Source organism: Arvicola amphibius, chromosome 6 (assembly GCF_903992535.2).
Source record: "Arvicola amphibius chromosome 6, mArvAmp1.2, whole genome shotgun sequence".
In the NCBI taxonomy this organism is placed as follows: domain Eukaryota; kingdom Metazoa; phylum Chordata; class Mammalia; order Rodentia; family Cricetidae; genus Arvicola; species Arvicola amphibius.
Window position 1 is genome coordinate 151,932,646 of NC_052052.2, and position 13,340 is coordinate 151,945,985.

The following is a 13,340-nucleotide window of genomic DNA, read 5'->3' on the forward strand; positions in this document are numbered from 1 at the left end:
CTCCTTTTCCCTTCCCTCCTCTCATTTTTGAGACAGGGTCTCACTCTGTAGCCTAGGATGGTTTGGATGTAGCCTTGACTGGCTTGGAACCCACAGTAATTCTCCTGCCTCACAGGTTTCCTAGTGCTGGAATTTTAGACGTGAACCACCACACCTGGCTAGGTCTTGGTTCTGAAGATGCTTCTAAAGAGGCCTTCCATTGTCCTTGAGTTCAAAGCATGCTAAAGTGTCATATTCTTAGTATTATCTTCTGAGACCCAGTGTTAAATCAACTAATCAATTAAACTGTACTTGCCAGATGTTAGTAGATTATAGGATGCTGTTACTACATACATATATACATATACGTATATATATATACATATATATATACGTATATGTATATATAATATATTGTGAAAACTTAGCAGTTACATGAAATTCAAACTTAACTAGATTTGCTAGCGTCACATGGTGAAGTAATCAAGAAAATCTGTGACTTCCCAAGGTTCTGCCCCTCCTCCATTGTGTACCTACAAGCTTCTGAGGCTTTATTTCTTGAAATGAAGGGTATTAACTCTGCAGGCAGGTGCAGTATGTGCTGCAAGCAGCCAGGAGATGGCCTGGGAGGCCTGTTGGAGCCCTGCTCTGATCTCGAAAATACCCAAGCCAAAGCGTCTTCCGGTACAGGTCGCACGCGACTGGCCGGACGCCGACCGCCCGACTCCAAGATGGCGTCTGCAGAGGCCGCCAGGAGTCAAGATGGCGACCAGCAGCCGCGCCTGCGCTCTCAGGTCTCCTCCCCCCCCAGCCCGGCTGGGGTTGGGGGCGCGCCTCCCGTTGCCGTGTGCCGGTTGTCTTCCACCGCGGTGGATGTCGCCGCGGCTCCCTGTCGCGCGCCATGCATCTTCTCTGCTGGTGGCAAGTACTGTTGTGGGTGCTGGGCCTTCCGGCCCGCAGCCTGGAGGGTGAGTGCGGGCCCGACCCGGGAAGGCGGCTGCGTGGGAGCGACGCGCTGCTCCTCGCGGCAGGGCGGTGCGGGGCGGCGGGCGCTGAAGGCCCAGCCGGCCTGAGCGGAGGGAGTGTTTGGTGCTGGCCGAGGCATACCCTGATTGTTGCTGTGGCCATTAGAATCCCAGAGCTCTGCGTGATGCCTGCGTCATGGTGTCAGTCCGGGTCAGTCCTGCCACCGGCGCCGGGAGACAGCTTCTGTTAATACCGTCATCTCACTTGCTGGATGATATGCCGAGGCTCACAGGGGATAATTTGCCTGTTCGCACTTCCTGGTAAAGACCAGAGCCTGAAGTCTCTGACTTCAGAGTCCATGCTGGAGTCTATCCTGCTGGACCACTTTTCGAAGATGGCCACTCTTGCTCAGTAGGTATCTGCATGAAAGAAAGACCAGAAAAACCAACAGCAGATTCCTGGTGCCCATGCGTATAGGGACCCCTTAAGTGAGGAAGGGAGCCACTCCGTGGGTCTAGAGTGGGAAGCAAAGAGAGGCCTTAGTTCATGGCTCTTTTATCCACCCCATAAAATCCATTTCTTTAGAATTTATTTATTATGTATACAGTGTTCTGCCTGCAGGCCAGAAGAGGGCACCAGATCTCATTACAGATGTTTGTGAGCCACTGTGTGGTTGCTGGGATTTGTACTCAGGACCTTTGGAAGAGCAGCTGGTGATCTTAATCGCTGAGCCATCTCTCCAACCCCCTAAAATCCATTTAACAGAAGAAGATTTTTCCTTCCCTGGGGATGTCCTGCAGGGAGGCAGTGCTGAGCTCAGAGAAAGGGGATGCAAGTCATTATTATTTGGTGTTTTTAAGACAGAATTTCATGTGACCCTGGCTGGCTTTGTAGTCCCCGTTCTCCAGCCTTCACTTCCACACCAAGCATTTTCTGTTGCTGTTGTTTGTTCTGAGATAGCCCTGACTGGCCCCAGATGGGTGATCCTGTTGCTTGCCCAGTGCTGGGATTACAGACCTCATCGTTCCCACTTACGGATGCCTCACCTGAGACTGAGCCTCGGAACCAGTAAATCCCGGGTTCGTGTTATACAGCCAGAGTTGAGGGCCAGGGTGTAAGCCCATGTCTGCCAGATCTCACAGCCAGGAGTTGCTGTTTTCATTCCGTTTACGCACTGGCCTTAAAAATGAGAAAGGTGTATGGATAATGGGCTCACTTGACTTTGGAAGGCACTGGAACAAGGGATAAAGGGACGAGAGTGTTCGTTCTCCTGGCTCGCTTCCCTGGGGGCTTATTACAGGCCTGGTTTGTCCCTCACCAGAAAGCTGCAACACTGGGAATGCCAGGAAATGGCTCTCTTTGGCCCCTGCTGGGTGTCCCAAGGCTCTAGACAACATCTCTGCAGCAGCCATGAGATATGTGAGTGGTCCCAGCTTTCCCTTTGCCGTCCTGATCTTGGCGTTCTTTAATGTTTAAAGCCAGATATGGCAGCTGAGGCCTATGATCCCAGCACTGCGTAGGTGGAGGCAGAGTCAGGAGTTCAAAGCCAGCCTCTGCTATACAAGACCCTGTAACAAATAAGCAAAAGAAACAAAACAATATTGCTTTTAGTTTCTCTACTTCATTGTACACATTGATAGTCCCTCTCTACATTCCAGGTTTTCCAGTGTTGGTAGTCACTGTGAGCTCATTGCAAAATGCAGGCTACATTCATACATTCATGTGGACCCTGAGGATAACCCCAACTGACTAGGTCATTGGTCATGAGGCTAGGATATAGAACATCCTAAATGGATAAAGGAACCCTCCCAGCTGGTTTCTTCTAAGAGTGACTGAAAATACAAAGCCGGTTCCCCCAGCAGATACTACTGATGGACTAGCACTTGGGGCTAGCGGTGCTGCCCAGGTGCCTAGGATTGTGGGTTAGCACCTGCTCTTGGGACCCAAAATTCTATGGTAGTCTTTACTAGGCGATCAGATAGCAAACTGTTATTTTGTTATTTGTTTGAGGACTGACTCACAATGTAACCCATCCTTAGTTTGAAGTCAGAGAAATCCCCATGCCTCAGATTCCCCATTACCAGCATTACCAGTACAATTTACCATATCCAGCCCATTTTCAGAGTCTTCCCATGCATTGTTTGCCATGTACTACTGGCTCTGGTGTGCAGGGAAACATATCATATGCCATGTACTACTGGCACCAGTGTGCAGGGAAGTGCATTGTATGCCATGTACTGATTTATGGTACTGGTGTGCAGGGAAGGATTAAATGAAATAGAGAGCCTGCCTTCCTATCTGCAGGGCAAGGCAGGCATCAAATTAATACAAATTATTGAATGAATTATAAGGGTAGAAAATACATCAAGGAAAGCACAGGACATTAGGGTGCCATCTGGAGATTTCTTGCCTTGGCCTAAAGGTTAGGATATAGGTCCTTGTAGAAGCTAAGTTTAGAGCCTCCATTCGAAGGATATTGGATTCATGTGGAGGTGACGAGGTGAGGTAGAGGGCTTTCTTAGCCGAGAAACCATCCTCAGGAATGGTCCAGGGCAGGTTGGGGACCAGACATTATAGAGTATAAATCACGTGGGTCAGGGAAGTCACTGAAAGTGTGTATACTGGGGAGAAGCGAGAACAGGTTTGCCCATCAGATTCTAGTTCCCCTTGGACCACCACGAGGAGCAGCTCTGGGAGACAGGGGTTGGTACAGCAGTTGTGCAGCGGAAGGTGGTGGTGCCTATAGCCTGGTCTGGGCAGTGTTAGTGGAGTGGGAGACAGTGGATGGAGTCCGGTTGTGGCATTCTACATCTCTTTGAACTGTTAAGCACCCCGACTACCGTCACTGTGACATTCATGTCCTAGGACCAAGGACATCTCTCTCCTACCCCTCACAGTAGTCTTGTATGTTTCCCCACATTGGTGACATTTTCTCATTTGTTAAGGAAGCGTGCTGGGGATTGCCTTTAGGAAGCTGAAGTTCGCCGCCCCCATAGCCCCAGCCTGTCCTGCCTTTCCTCGTTAGGCTTCCTTGTACAGAAGGCAGAGGGTCTCCTGAGAGAGGCTGAGTGGTGGGAAGGCCCCGACTCTGGGTGGTGCTCCCTGGGAGAATGGGCCTAGTGCCCCATTGTCGTTTTATTTCCCAAGCAATTTACTTGAAACTAGTGAGACAATAATTGTCATTTGATTCATGGCTCAAGCTACGATCAGTTTGTCAAGTTAAAGAAGAAATTCTCCCTCCTCTCTTTTGACAGGATCTCACTGTGTAGCCCTGGCTGGCCTGGAACTCACAGAGATCTGCTTGCCTCTGCCTCCCAAGTACTGGGTTTAGAGATGCAGGCCCCTGTACCATGAATTCTAATCGGTCTTCATAATAAAAACCCAGAGTCAGATAGTAGGGGTGAGAGAAGCAGAGCAGCCACAGTTCTCACCTCTGTGACATCCTCAGACCAAGCGGGGCATCCTGTCTCTACAAGTCCGCAGACTGGATGCTCTGAGCTCCTGTCTCCTCCCACCTTATATTCCTCTCTCCGCCCAGCCATACCACTCCTGTCTCCACCTCCCTAGTGCTGGGATCAAAGGTGTGAGTTCTGTTTCTCATTTAGATTGATTTAATCTCATGTAACCCAGGTGGCCTTGCACTCACAGAGATCCGTCTGTCTCTCAAGTGCTGGGATTAAAGGTGTGCGCCACCACTGCCCGGCCTCTGTGGCTAACTAGTGTGGTTTAGCTCCGCACTCTGATCTTTAGCAAGCTTTATTTGTTAGAGCACAAACAAAGTTTCATCGCAGGCCACCATTGTTATTTATCTTTTCCTAGCTGGTGGTCTTCACTGGAGGGTGTTTTTTTATTTGTTTGTTTATTTTTAAATTATATTTCATGTGGCAAATCGCAGATTTCTAGTGTGTTCTGTGTTTATCTTTCTACTTGGCATCTGTCAGTACAGCACTCCTGACTATGGTCTCCATAACTGGAGAAGGTAGGTGACTCTCTGGTAGGAAAATGGAAAGCTTTTCTCTCCATCAGGGTAGTTCTCCTTTTGGAAGATAAGTCTTTGGGGTTTGTTGGCTTTGGAGTCAGGTATGACAATATGCTGCCTGCTTTAGTTGCAGAGGAGAGTGGCCATGTGTGGCAGGAAGAGCAGCCTGGCCCCGCTCTCCAGGTTGGGGCCCTCTATCTGCATGAAGAGGAGGCCACGCAGGGCTATCAGGGCCAGGGGAAGGTGGCAGAGCCTGCTGATGCCTCGCTGGGGCCGGGTCCTCGTGGAGATTCCGTGGTAGTGCTGTCGGTGATTCCGGGTGCTGCTGAGGACCAACGGAGTGCGGAGGCCCCAGATGGCACCTGCAGTGCGCTGGGTGAGGAAGACCCACGCTGCAGCCAAGAGAGCCTCTTCCCGCTGCACGGTGCGGGCGGCTTCCCAGAACGAGAAGAGGAATACTACCCGGAGCCTGGAGTGGCGGAGGCCGAGCCTGTAGCCAGCGAGGATACCAACAGCACTGACAGCCTCAAGTCTCCTAAGGTGAACTGCGAGGAGAGGAATGTGACTGGGCTAGAAAATTTCACCCTGAAGATTTTAAACATGTCCCAGGTAGGAAGCCTGCATTAATGATGTCTGTCTGTCTCCCTGCCTCTCTGTCATTCCTTTGTCTCTTCAAACTCATCTTATCCAATACTCTAGTGCTTAAGATTTAATGCTCTGGTACTTGATTCAACACTCTGTACTTATGATTTAATGCTCTGATACTTGATTCGATACTCTATACTTATGATTGAACATTCTAGTCCTCACCAACTTTCAGATGAACGTTCCCCAGGCTGGTCTCCAACACCTGGGCTCAGGTAACTGTGACCAGAGGGCACTGCCACCTGTAGCACGAATAATAAAAACCCAGACATAGATATTGGGGTTCAACCTGAAGTTCATAAAAGCAAAGCAGCCAGCCACTGGGTCTTCTACCTCAAACAGAAATAGCGATCCTGCCTCCATGAATCCTCAGAATGAGACTGAGCTGAGTGATAGACATCTTGCCTAGCATGTGTAAGGCCCTGGGTTCAATCCCCAGCACCACCAAAAAATAAATGACTTTAAAAAAATCTGAATGAGGGGCTAGAGAGGTGGCTCAGCAGTGAAGAACTTTCTGCTCTTCCAGAGGATTCAGGTTCAGTTGCCAGCACCCCTATTGGATGGCTCACAGTCACATGGAACTCTGGCTCCAGGGGATCCACTGCCCTCTTGTGGCCTCCTTGAGCAACTGCACTCAGGTACACACATCTACGCTCAGATCTACACACATGATTAAAACATAATAAAAAATATAAGAAAAGAATCTGAACTTGAAGCATGATTAATAAGAACTCAGAGATAGAAATTGGGTTCAACCTGAATACCCGAAAAGCAAAGCAGCCAGCCACTGACTCTTACCTCGACCTAGGTTCAAAATGGCGATCCTGCCTCCAGGAATCTCAGAATGAGACTGAGACTGAGAGCTGTCTTCTCCCATTTTATATTCCTCTCTAGTTCTGGGATTAAAGGCATGCACCAGCGGGTTCTGTGGCAAACTAGTGTGACTACTGTGATTAAAGGTGTGTGTTACCACTTCCTGGTCTGTAAGGCTGACCTGTGGAGCTGTTTTACTCTCTGATCTTTAGGCATACTTTATTTATTAAAATATAAATGAAATACAGCTACATGAACTATTAAAGCTACAGCTGGAATTTCTGCTGGCAAATGTGTTACAGTGAGAAGTTCTCTTCCTCAAAAGAATGCAGTGAGAGAGGCCATCATACCAAACCCAGGCACGTTTCCAGATACTTAGATAAACGATGATTCCCCAAGGGTATTCTGAACTAATGGCTGACAGTTACTGTAGATGGTTGGGAAGCCAGAAGGGCAGGATGCAATCAGCCTGCTTACACGAGAGAAGCAAACTCTACCTCCGGGAGCCATGACAGCTCAGCATCATAGAGGACATGGTATATTTAATTCATGAAGTTTCTCTGGGGACCGTGGCCAGCTGGCTCTCACTCCCTCCAGAGTGTCTCCTAAACACTGTTCTCAGGCCATGCAGGGCTGGTTTGCTATGTTGCACATATGACCAAGCCAATCTGGGTTGGGCTCACAACTGCCTGTAATTCCAGCTCCAGGCAACCTGTTACCTTCTCTGGCTTCCATTGATATCTGTGCACATATACATATGTTGCATACAAATAAATAAAAATAGCATAAATCTTTTTTTTGAGACAAGGTTTCTTTGCGTACCCTTGGCTGTCCCAGCACTCACTCTAGACCACAGAGGCCTAGAACTCGCAGAGATCCACCTGCCTCTGCCTCCCAAGTGCTGGGATTAAAGCCGTGCACCACCACTGCCTGGCAAAATCTTAAAAGGGCCAAACCATAGCACAGTTTGTGTTATACAATTCTGTGGGCTGGGCCGTGGTCTGTGTGTGCTGCGAGGACTTAGTCCTCGAGCTGACCAGTTAAGGAAACACTAAGTGGCTTCAGGAGGGCAGAGATAAGCGGGCCCTGGTCCTCATAGTGCTTTTCTGCCGATCCACGTGTTCTTCAGTTCCACATCCCGACAGTGGTTAAGGGGTTCAGTCTCCCTCGTCTCTGCCCACCTGCTCCCTATTCATTCGCTGGAGGCAGCTGGGAGTCCTTCTTGGGTATCCTTTCATAAGCATACACATATGGCTTTTGTGGAGGGGGGCGTTGCTTTGTTTTTTAGACAGGGTCCCTCTATGTATCCCTGACTGTCCTGGAACTTGCTCTGCAGACCAGCCTGTCCTTTAACCTAAAGAGTTCTTTCCTTGCCTAGGCCACACATACACATTTAATGCTGATTTCTAACTATTGTCTCTTTCTCTACAGGACCTTATGGATTTTCTAAACCCAAATGGTAGTGACTGTACGCTGGTCCTCTTCTATACTCCGTGGTGCCGGTTTTCTGCTAGCCTGGCCCCTCATTTTAACTCTTTGCCTCGGGCATTTCCAACTCTTGCCTTTTTGGCGTTGGATGCATCTCAGCACAGCAGGTATCTTTGGTGGGGTTGTGGCTTATCCTGTCAACTGATGGCATAGTCATATAAAGCCTTTGTTGGTTAAACCTCAAATATGGGCTAGTCAGTGGTGGCGCACACCTTTAATCCCAGCACTTGGGAGGCAGAGGCAGGTGGAAATCAGTGAGTTCGAGGCCAGCCTGGTCTACAGAGTGAGTTCCAGGACAGCCAGGACTGCGACACAGAGAGAGCTACAGTAGGGAAGTCAACAGGCCTCTGAGCGCTGGTGGTGTCGGGTTCTAGGAGTCCCTGTTGTGTGTGTGTATGTGGGGGGATATAAGAATGGCAGGAAATGGCATTTGATGGCAGGGACATGGCTAGAGAACCAGATTAAATTGGCACAGGTGGTATCACATAGGGTGTCTCTGTGACAGTAGCCTACAGTGTGGGCCCATCCCTGTGCTGTGCTGGGTCTGGGCATGTTTTTGTTTTTTTAATTGTTGTCTTCTTTTTAAAATGCTTTTATTTATTTATTTAATGTATGCATATGGGTGTTTTGGCTGCATATATGGCTGTGTACTGCATGCCCATGGAGGCTGGAAGAGGCTGCTAGATACCCTGAGACTGGAGTTACATGAGCCAATATGTGGGTGCGGAGAATCAAACTCAGGTCCTCTGAAAGAGCAGCCTGTGCTCTTAACCATTGAGCCATCTCTAGTTCCCTTTTTTTAATCTTAAAATATTTATCATTTATCTGTCTTTGTGCATGTGCTCATGTGTATGAGTGCCTGAAGAAGTTGGGAAAGGGTGTCAGGTCCCCCGGGGGGAAAGAGAGAGAGAGAGAGAGAGAGAGAGAGAGAGAGAGAGAGAGAGGGAGAGAGAGGGAGAGAGAGGGAGAGAGAGGGAGGGAGAGAGAGGAGAGGAGGTGAGCAGCACTGGACATGGGTATCAGGTCCCTGAGAGAGAGTTTCATTTTTTTTACATTTATTTATTGATTTAGTGTGTGTATGTGTTTTGACTGTTTATGAAGAAATAAGTTGTCCCACAAATTAATAATTTTCATATTTAAAAGACTTATTTTGTTTTTTAATTTATGGTGTGCTAGGGTTCGTTAGAGGAATGGGACTGATAGATGGAATCTGTATATATTAAACAGGGATCTATTAGAGTGGCTTACAGGCTGTGGCCCAGCTAATCCAACAATGACTGTCTCCAGTAGTTCTTCAGTCCGTGAGGCTGGATGTCTCAGCTGGTCTCCAGTCTACACTGGAATCCCTAAGAAGCAGGCACTAATGCCAGTGAAGGAATGCCTCCTGAGCAGGATGGAAGCACTTGCCAGCTAGGGTGAGGGCAAGTGGGCAAAAGGCTAAAACTTCTTTCGTGTTCTTTTATGGAGGCTGTCACCAGAAGGTTTGGCCAGATTTAGGGTGTGTCTTCTTAACTCAAATTATACATATTTAGGGTGGGTCTTCTTACTTTAAATGACCCAATCAGGAAAATCCCTCACAGGTGTGTCCAGCTGCTTGGGTCTTAGTTGATTCCAGATGTGGTCAAGTTGACAGCCACGATTAGCCATCACATATGGTATGTGAGTGTCTACATGTGTGTGGAGGCAGGAGAGTGTCAGGTCCCTGGAGCTGAGGTTACGGGCAGTTGTGAGCTGCCACACACAGGTCACTGTGCCATCTCTTCGGCCCTAATTTAGCGACCCATCTAGCTGCTTCAGGATAGTGTCTGCCAGGCCTGGCCTAAAGATAGCTACACTGGTCAGGCTCCAAAGCACACTAGACTCTGGCACTTAGGCCTGGCACTCTTCCCTGCACTCCCTCCCAAAGGCTGTCGGCGACGGCCTCGCTGCCTTCCTTTGCCTCCATTGACTACCTTATGCCTGAGTGTGTAGGACCCTTGTTTTCATTACAGTGGCTGGAGCATGTGTTTGATGCATCTGCCAGTGTCTGAAGGACCAAAGTTACGTGGCTCATCTAGCATTGCCTGTGCAGTCACAGTAGAAGCCGAGGCTTCCTTAGTGAGGTTAAATAATTTTCCCAAAGGTCATAGCAAGTTCTGTCCTCAAACCACGGCCAGAACCTGGACTTGTCTGTGTGAAGGCGAATCAAGTCTGCAGGCTGGTTCTTCCGAGTTCTCCCTTCCTAGATGTCAGCCTCCTGGCGTGTAGGTTGAGTCATGGATTCCTTTGTACCAATTTGCCAAAGAATTGCTTACTATGCTGATCTTTTTTGAGGGAGAGATGGGCATTATGAAGTTTGATTTTTTTTTTTCTGTCAAGAAAATTGACACACTTTGTTTTATCCACAAATTAGAATTTTCTGGTCTGAGTTGTTTTGACATTTGGAATTTAAATAGTTGAACCGCTGGGTTGTGGCTAGAGCTGTGTGCTAATAGAGCCGTGTGCTAATAGCAATTGAGTTGGATGGCAGAGTAGGAGCACCCGAACCCTGACCTATAAGGAAGTGGTGAGGAGCAGACCAAAAGTCAAGACTTCGACATGGGCGAGCCATGTGAGAAAGTGTGTTTGGGGCTTTCTAACCTGCTGCCTTCTTTCTCCTGCAGCCTTTCTACCAGATTCGGCACTGTAGCTGTCCCTAACATTTTGTTATTTCAAGGAGCTAAACCCATGGCAAGGTTTAATCACACAGACCGAACTCTGGAAACGCTGAAAATCTTCATCTTCAATCAGACAGGTATGTAGACAAAACATCCTGAGGGGGAGGAAAGACATGATCTCATTGTGCAGCCCTAGCTGGCCTGGAACTCGCTCTGTAGACCAGGCTGGCCTGAAACTCACAGAGATCCGCCTGCCCCTGTCTCCCGAGTGCTGGGATTAAAGGCGTGCACCACTGTCGTGTGTTCCATTTATTAATCCATTTGCAGATGTTGTTTGAATTCCTTAAGTGTTTGCCAAAGCTTATGGCCCTATGGTTTATTTCTTGTAAAAAGTTTGATTGTGGTGAGCTAAAGAAACCTTCCCCTGGGAAATGTCCCTTTTCAAAGACTTACAGCCTTGGCCACGAGCGTCCGCTTCTCTCTGAGGCGTACTTCCTGGAAACGAGTACAGGTTAGAACGCACCTCAGTGCACATTCCGCTCAGTTTCTTCTGACATGAGAGAGCAAAGATCCTCGTTAGCTCAGAGGTGAGAGGCTGCAAGGTCGCTGGGAATCCGGAGGAGCCTTGTGCTGGATCCGTGACTGGTGTGGGGAGAGAAGCCATTGTGTGTAGGGCTTGTAGATAAATTCTAGGAACCCGCCATCTTTAGTGATCACTGGCCCAGTGGTGGGTAATTGTTCAAGTGATTCTTTCAGTAACTTATCTAAAGGCATCTTGACTTTAACATAAATCAACCCGTGGGAACGTTTGCCATTTGCGAGTGGTCTTACTTGTTGAGCTTTGGTCTTAAGAGAACAAAAGTCTACTCTACCAGGACGTTGGCTAGAAAAGCTTTGAGGAGCCACAGACTCTCTGGAGGTTTAGCTTTGAACCCTGGACAGAGGCCTGACCCTTTGATGTGCTGGGAAGAAAGGCAACTGACAAATCGCCCTGGCACGCGGGTGAAATCCGTGCTGTTTGCTTTAGGGTCGCTTGTCATTTTGCATGCCATGCATCGTGCTGCAGACAAGCCTTAGATGTGTTTTCTCTCTAATTTGAAACAATTGATTTCTCTTTCAGGTATAGAAGCCAAGAAAAATGTGGTGGTAACCCAAGCTGACCGATTGGGCCCTCTCCCCAGCACGTTGATAAAGACCGTGGATTGGCTGCTTGTATTTTCCTTATTCTTTTTAATTAGTTTTATTATGTATGCTACCATCCGGACTGAGAGCATTCGGTGGCTGATTCCGGGACAAGAGCAGGAGCACGCAGAGTAGAGACTAAAGGGAAGAGGAGGTGCCCAGCGGGACTGATGTTACAGTCCCGGGCATTTTCTCCCCAAGCGCTGACTTGCAGCGGAAGTCGGATTCAGGATCAGGTTCTTGTTGAACTACCGGAGGGCTGGAAGGATTGCGTGTGGGCGTGCTCTTACTGTGAGAATTCGCAGATGCAGAAGCGCTCGCTAGAATTGACTGTTCTTGATTTTAATACTTGAACATAACAAATTCCTCTTCCAGTGTCGTTAAGCAGGAAAGTGTTATATGAGAAAAGTACCAGAAGGGGTGTGGGCCTCTCAGTAGCACCTGTGAGAAGTAAAAAGTCACGTGCCCATTGTTCTGCAATTTCTGCTTACTCTGAAAGAATTCCAAGTGGTTTCACTTGTTTCTAGGAATGGCAGATGTTAGGGAAAAAATAAACATTCTAATTAAAACCTGATAATTCTGTGCGGGAGCATAAACTTCAGTCAGTTATATAACAGTTTTGCATTATTTGAGCCTTAAAATTCTGAGCACTGAGCTGGGTGATAGTGGATATACCCTTAGTTCCAGCACTTGGGAGGCAGAGGCAGGTGAATCTCTGAGTTCAAGGCTAGCCTGGTCTACTGAGTGATATCCAGGATGGCCATGGCTATAGAGAGACTGGATTGAAAAACCAGAACAAACAAACCTGAACCCTGAGCTGGGTTGAGATCCAAAGGAAGTATGAAACATCGTTCCTGCCTGAAGGTCGAGTCTGGTCTAGTTGAGGACACATTTAGAAAAGAGACAACATGGGCTGCTGGGATGGCTTAGCACATAAAGACGCTTGCCACCAAGTTGTGAAGACCTGAGTTCAGTCCCTGTGTCCGCATGGTGGGAGGAGAGAACTGACTTCTAAAAGATGTCTTCTGACCACGTGCACACAGGCTTAGAAAAGTGCACATTTTATAGAGACAACATATAATTTATACAAGCCTCTTTTTAAAATTATTATTATTATTATTAGCTTTTAGAGATGGTTTCTCTTTGTAGCCCTGGCTGTCCTGGAACTCGCTCTGCAGATCCTCCTGCCTCTGTGCTTTGCGTTTTTTGAGACAGGGTCTCATGCAGCCTTGACTGGCCTGGAGCTTGCATAGTAGACAAAGCTGTCCTTGGATTCGTGGAGATCCTCCTGCCTCTGTCTCCCAAGTGCTAGAATTAAAGGCCTGTGCACCATGCCTGGCTTGATAAATTACTCTTATACTAATTTAGACATCAGTGAGTATGAAATACTCCTCATCCTATAGAAATAGTGTTGTGTTGAAAGCTTATGACTTTATGGCGTGTATAACGTCATGAGCAGCCCTTGCTGGGTGTCCACTGGAGAAGGGGACTGTGACTCAGAACGACACCATTATGTCTGTTTGCAAATGAGCAAACAGGCTGAGAATGACCAGGCTACTTGCCCAGCTTACAAAGACAGTAAGTTCTCGCCTTGACCTGTAATTACAAATCTAAGAGCGGGAGCAAACGAGCCTCAGTGATCCCGTCTCACA

At 48.0% G+C, this 13,340-nt stretch overlaps 1 protein-coding gene across 1 annotated transcript; it reads left to right on the forward strand.

The window, feature by feature from the left end:
- Positions 1-715: 715 nt before the first annotated feature.
- Positions 716-12,262, forward strand: Txndc15 (thioredoxin domain containing 15). The gene is made up of 5 exons (XM_038334726.1): positions 716-947; positions 5,052-5,533; positions 7,814-7,977; positions 10,513-10,643; positions 11,627-12,262. The coding sequence occupies exons 1-5, from the start codon at positions 881-883 to the stop codon at positions 11,821-11,823; spliced, it is 1,041 nt and encodes a 346-aa protein (XP_038190654.1). The 5' UTR covers positions 716-880; the 3' UTR covers positions 11,824-12,262.
- Positions 12,263-13,340: the final 1,078 nt, after the last annotated feature.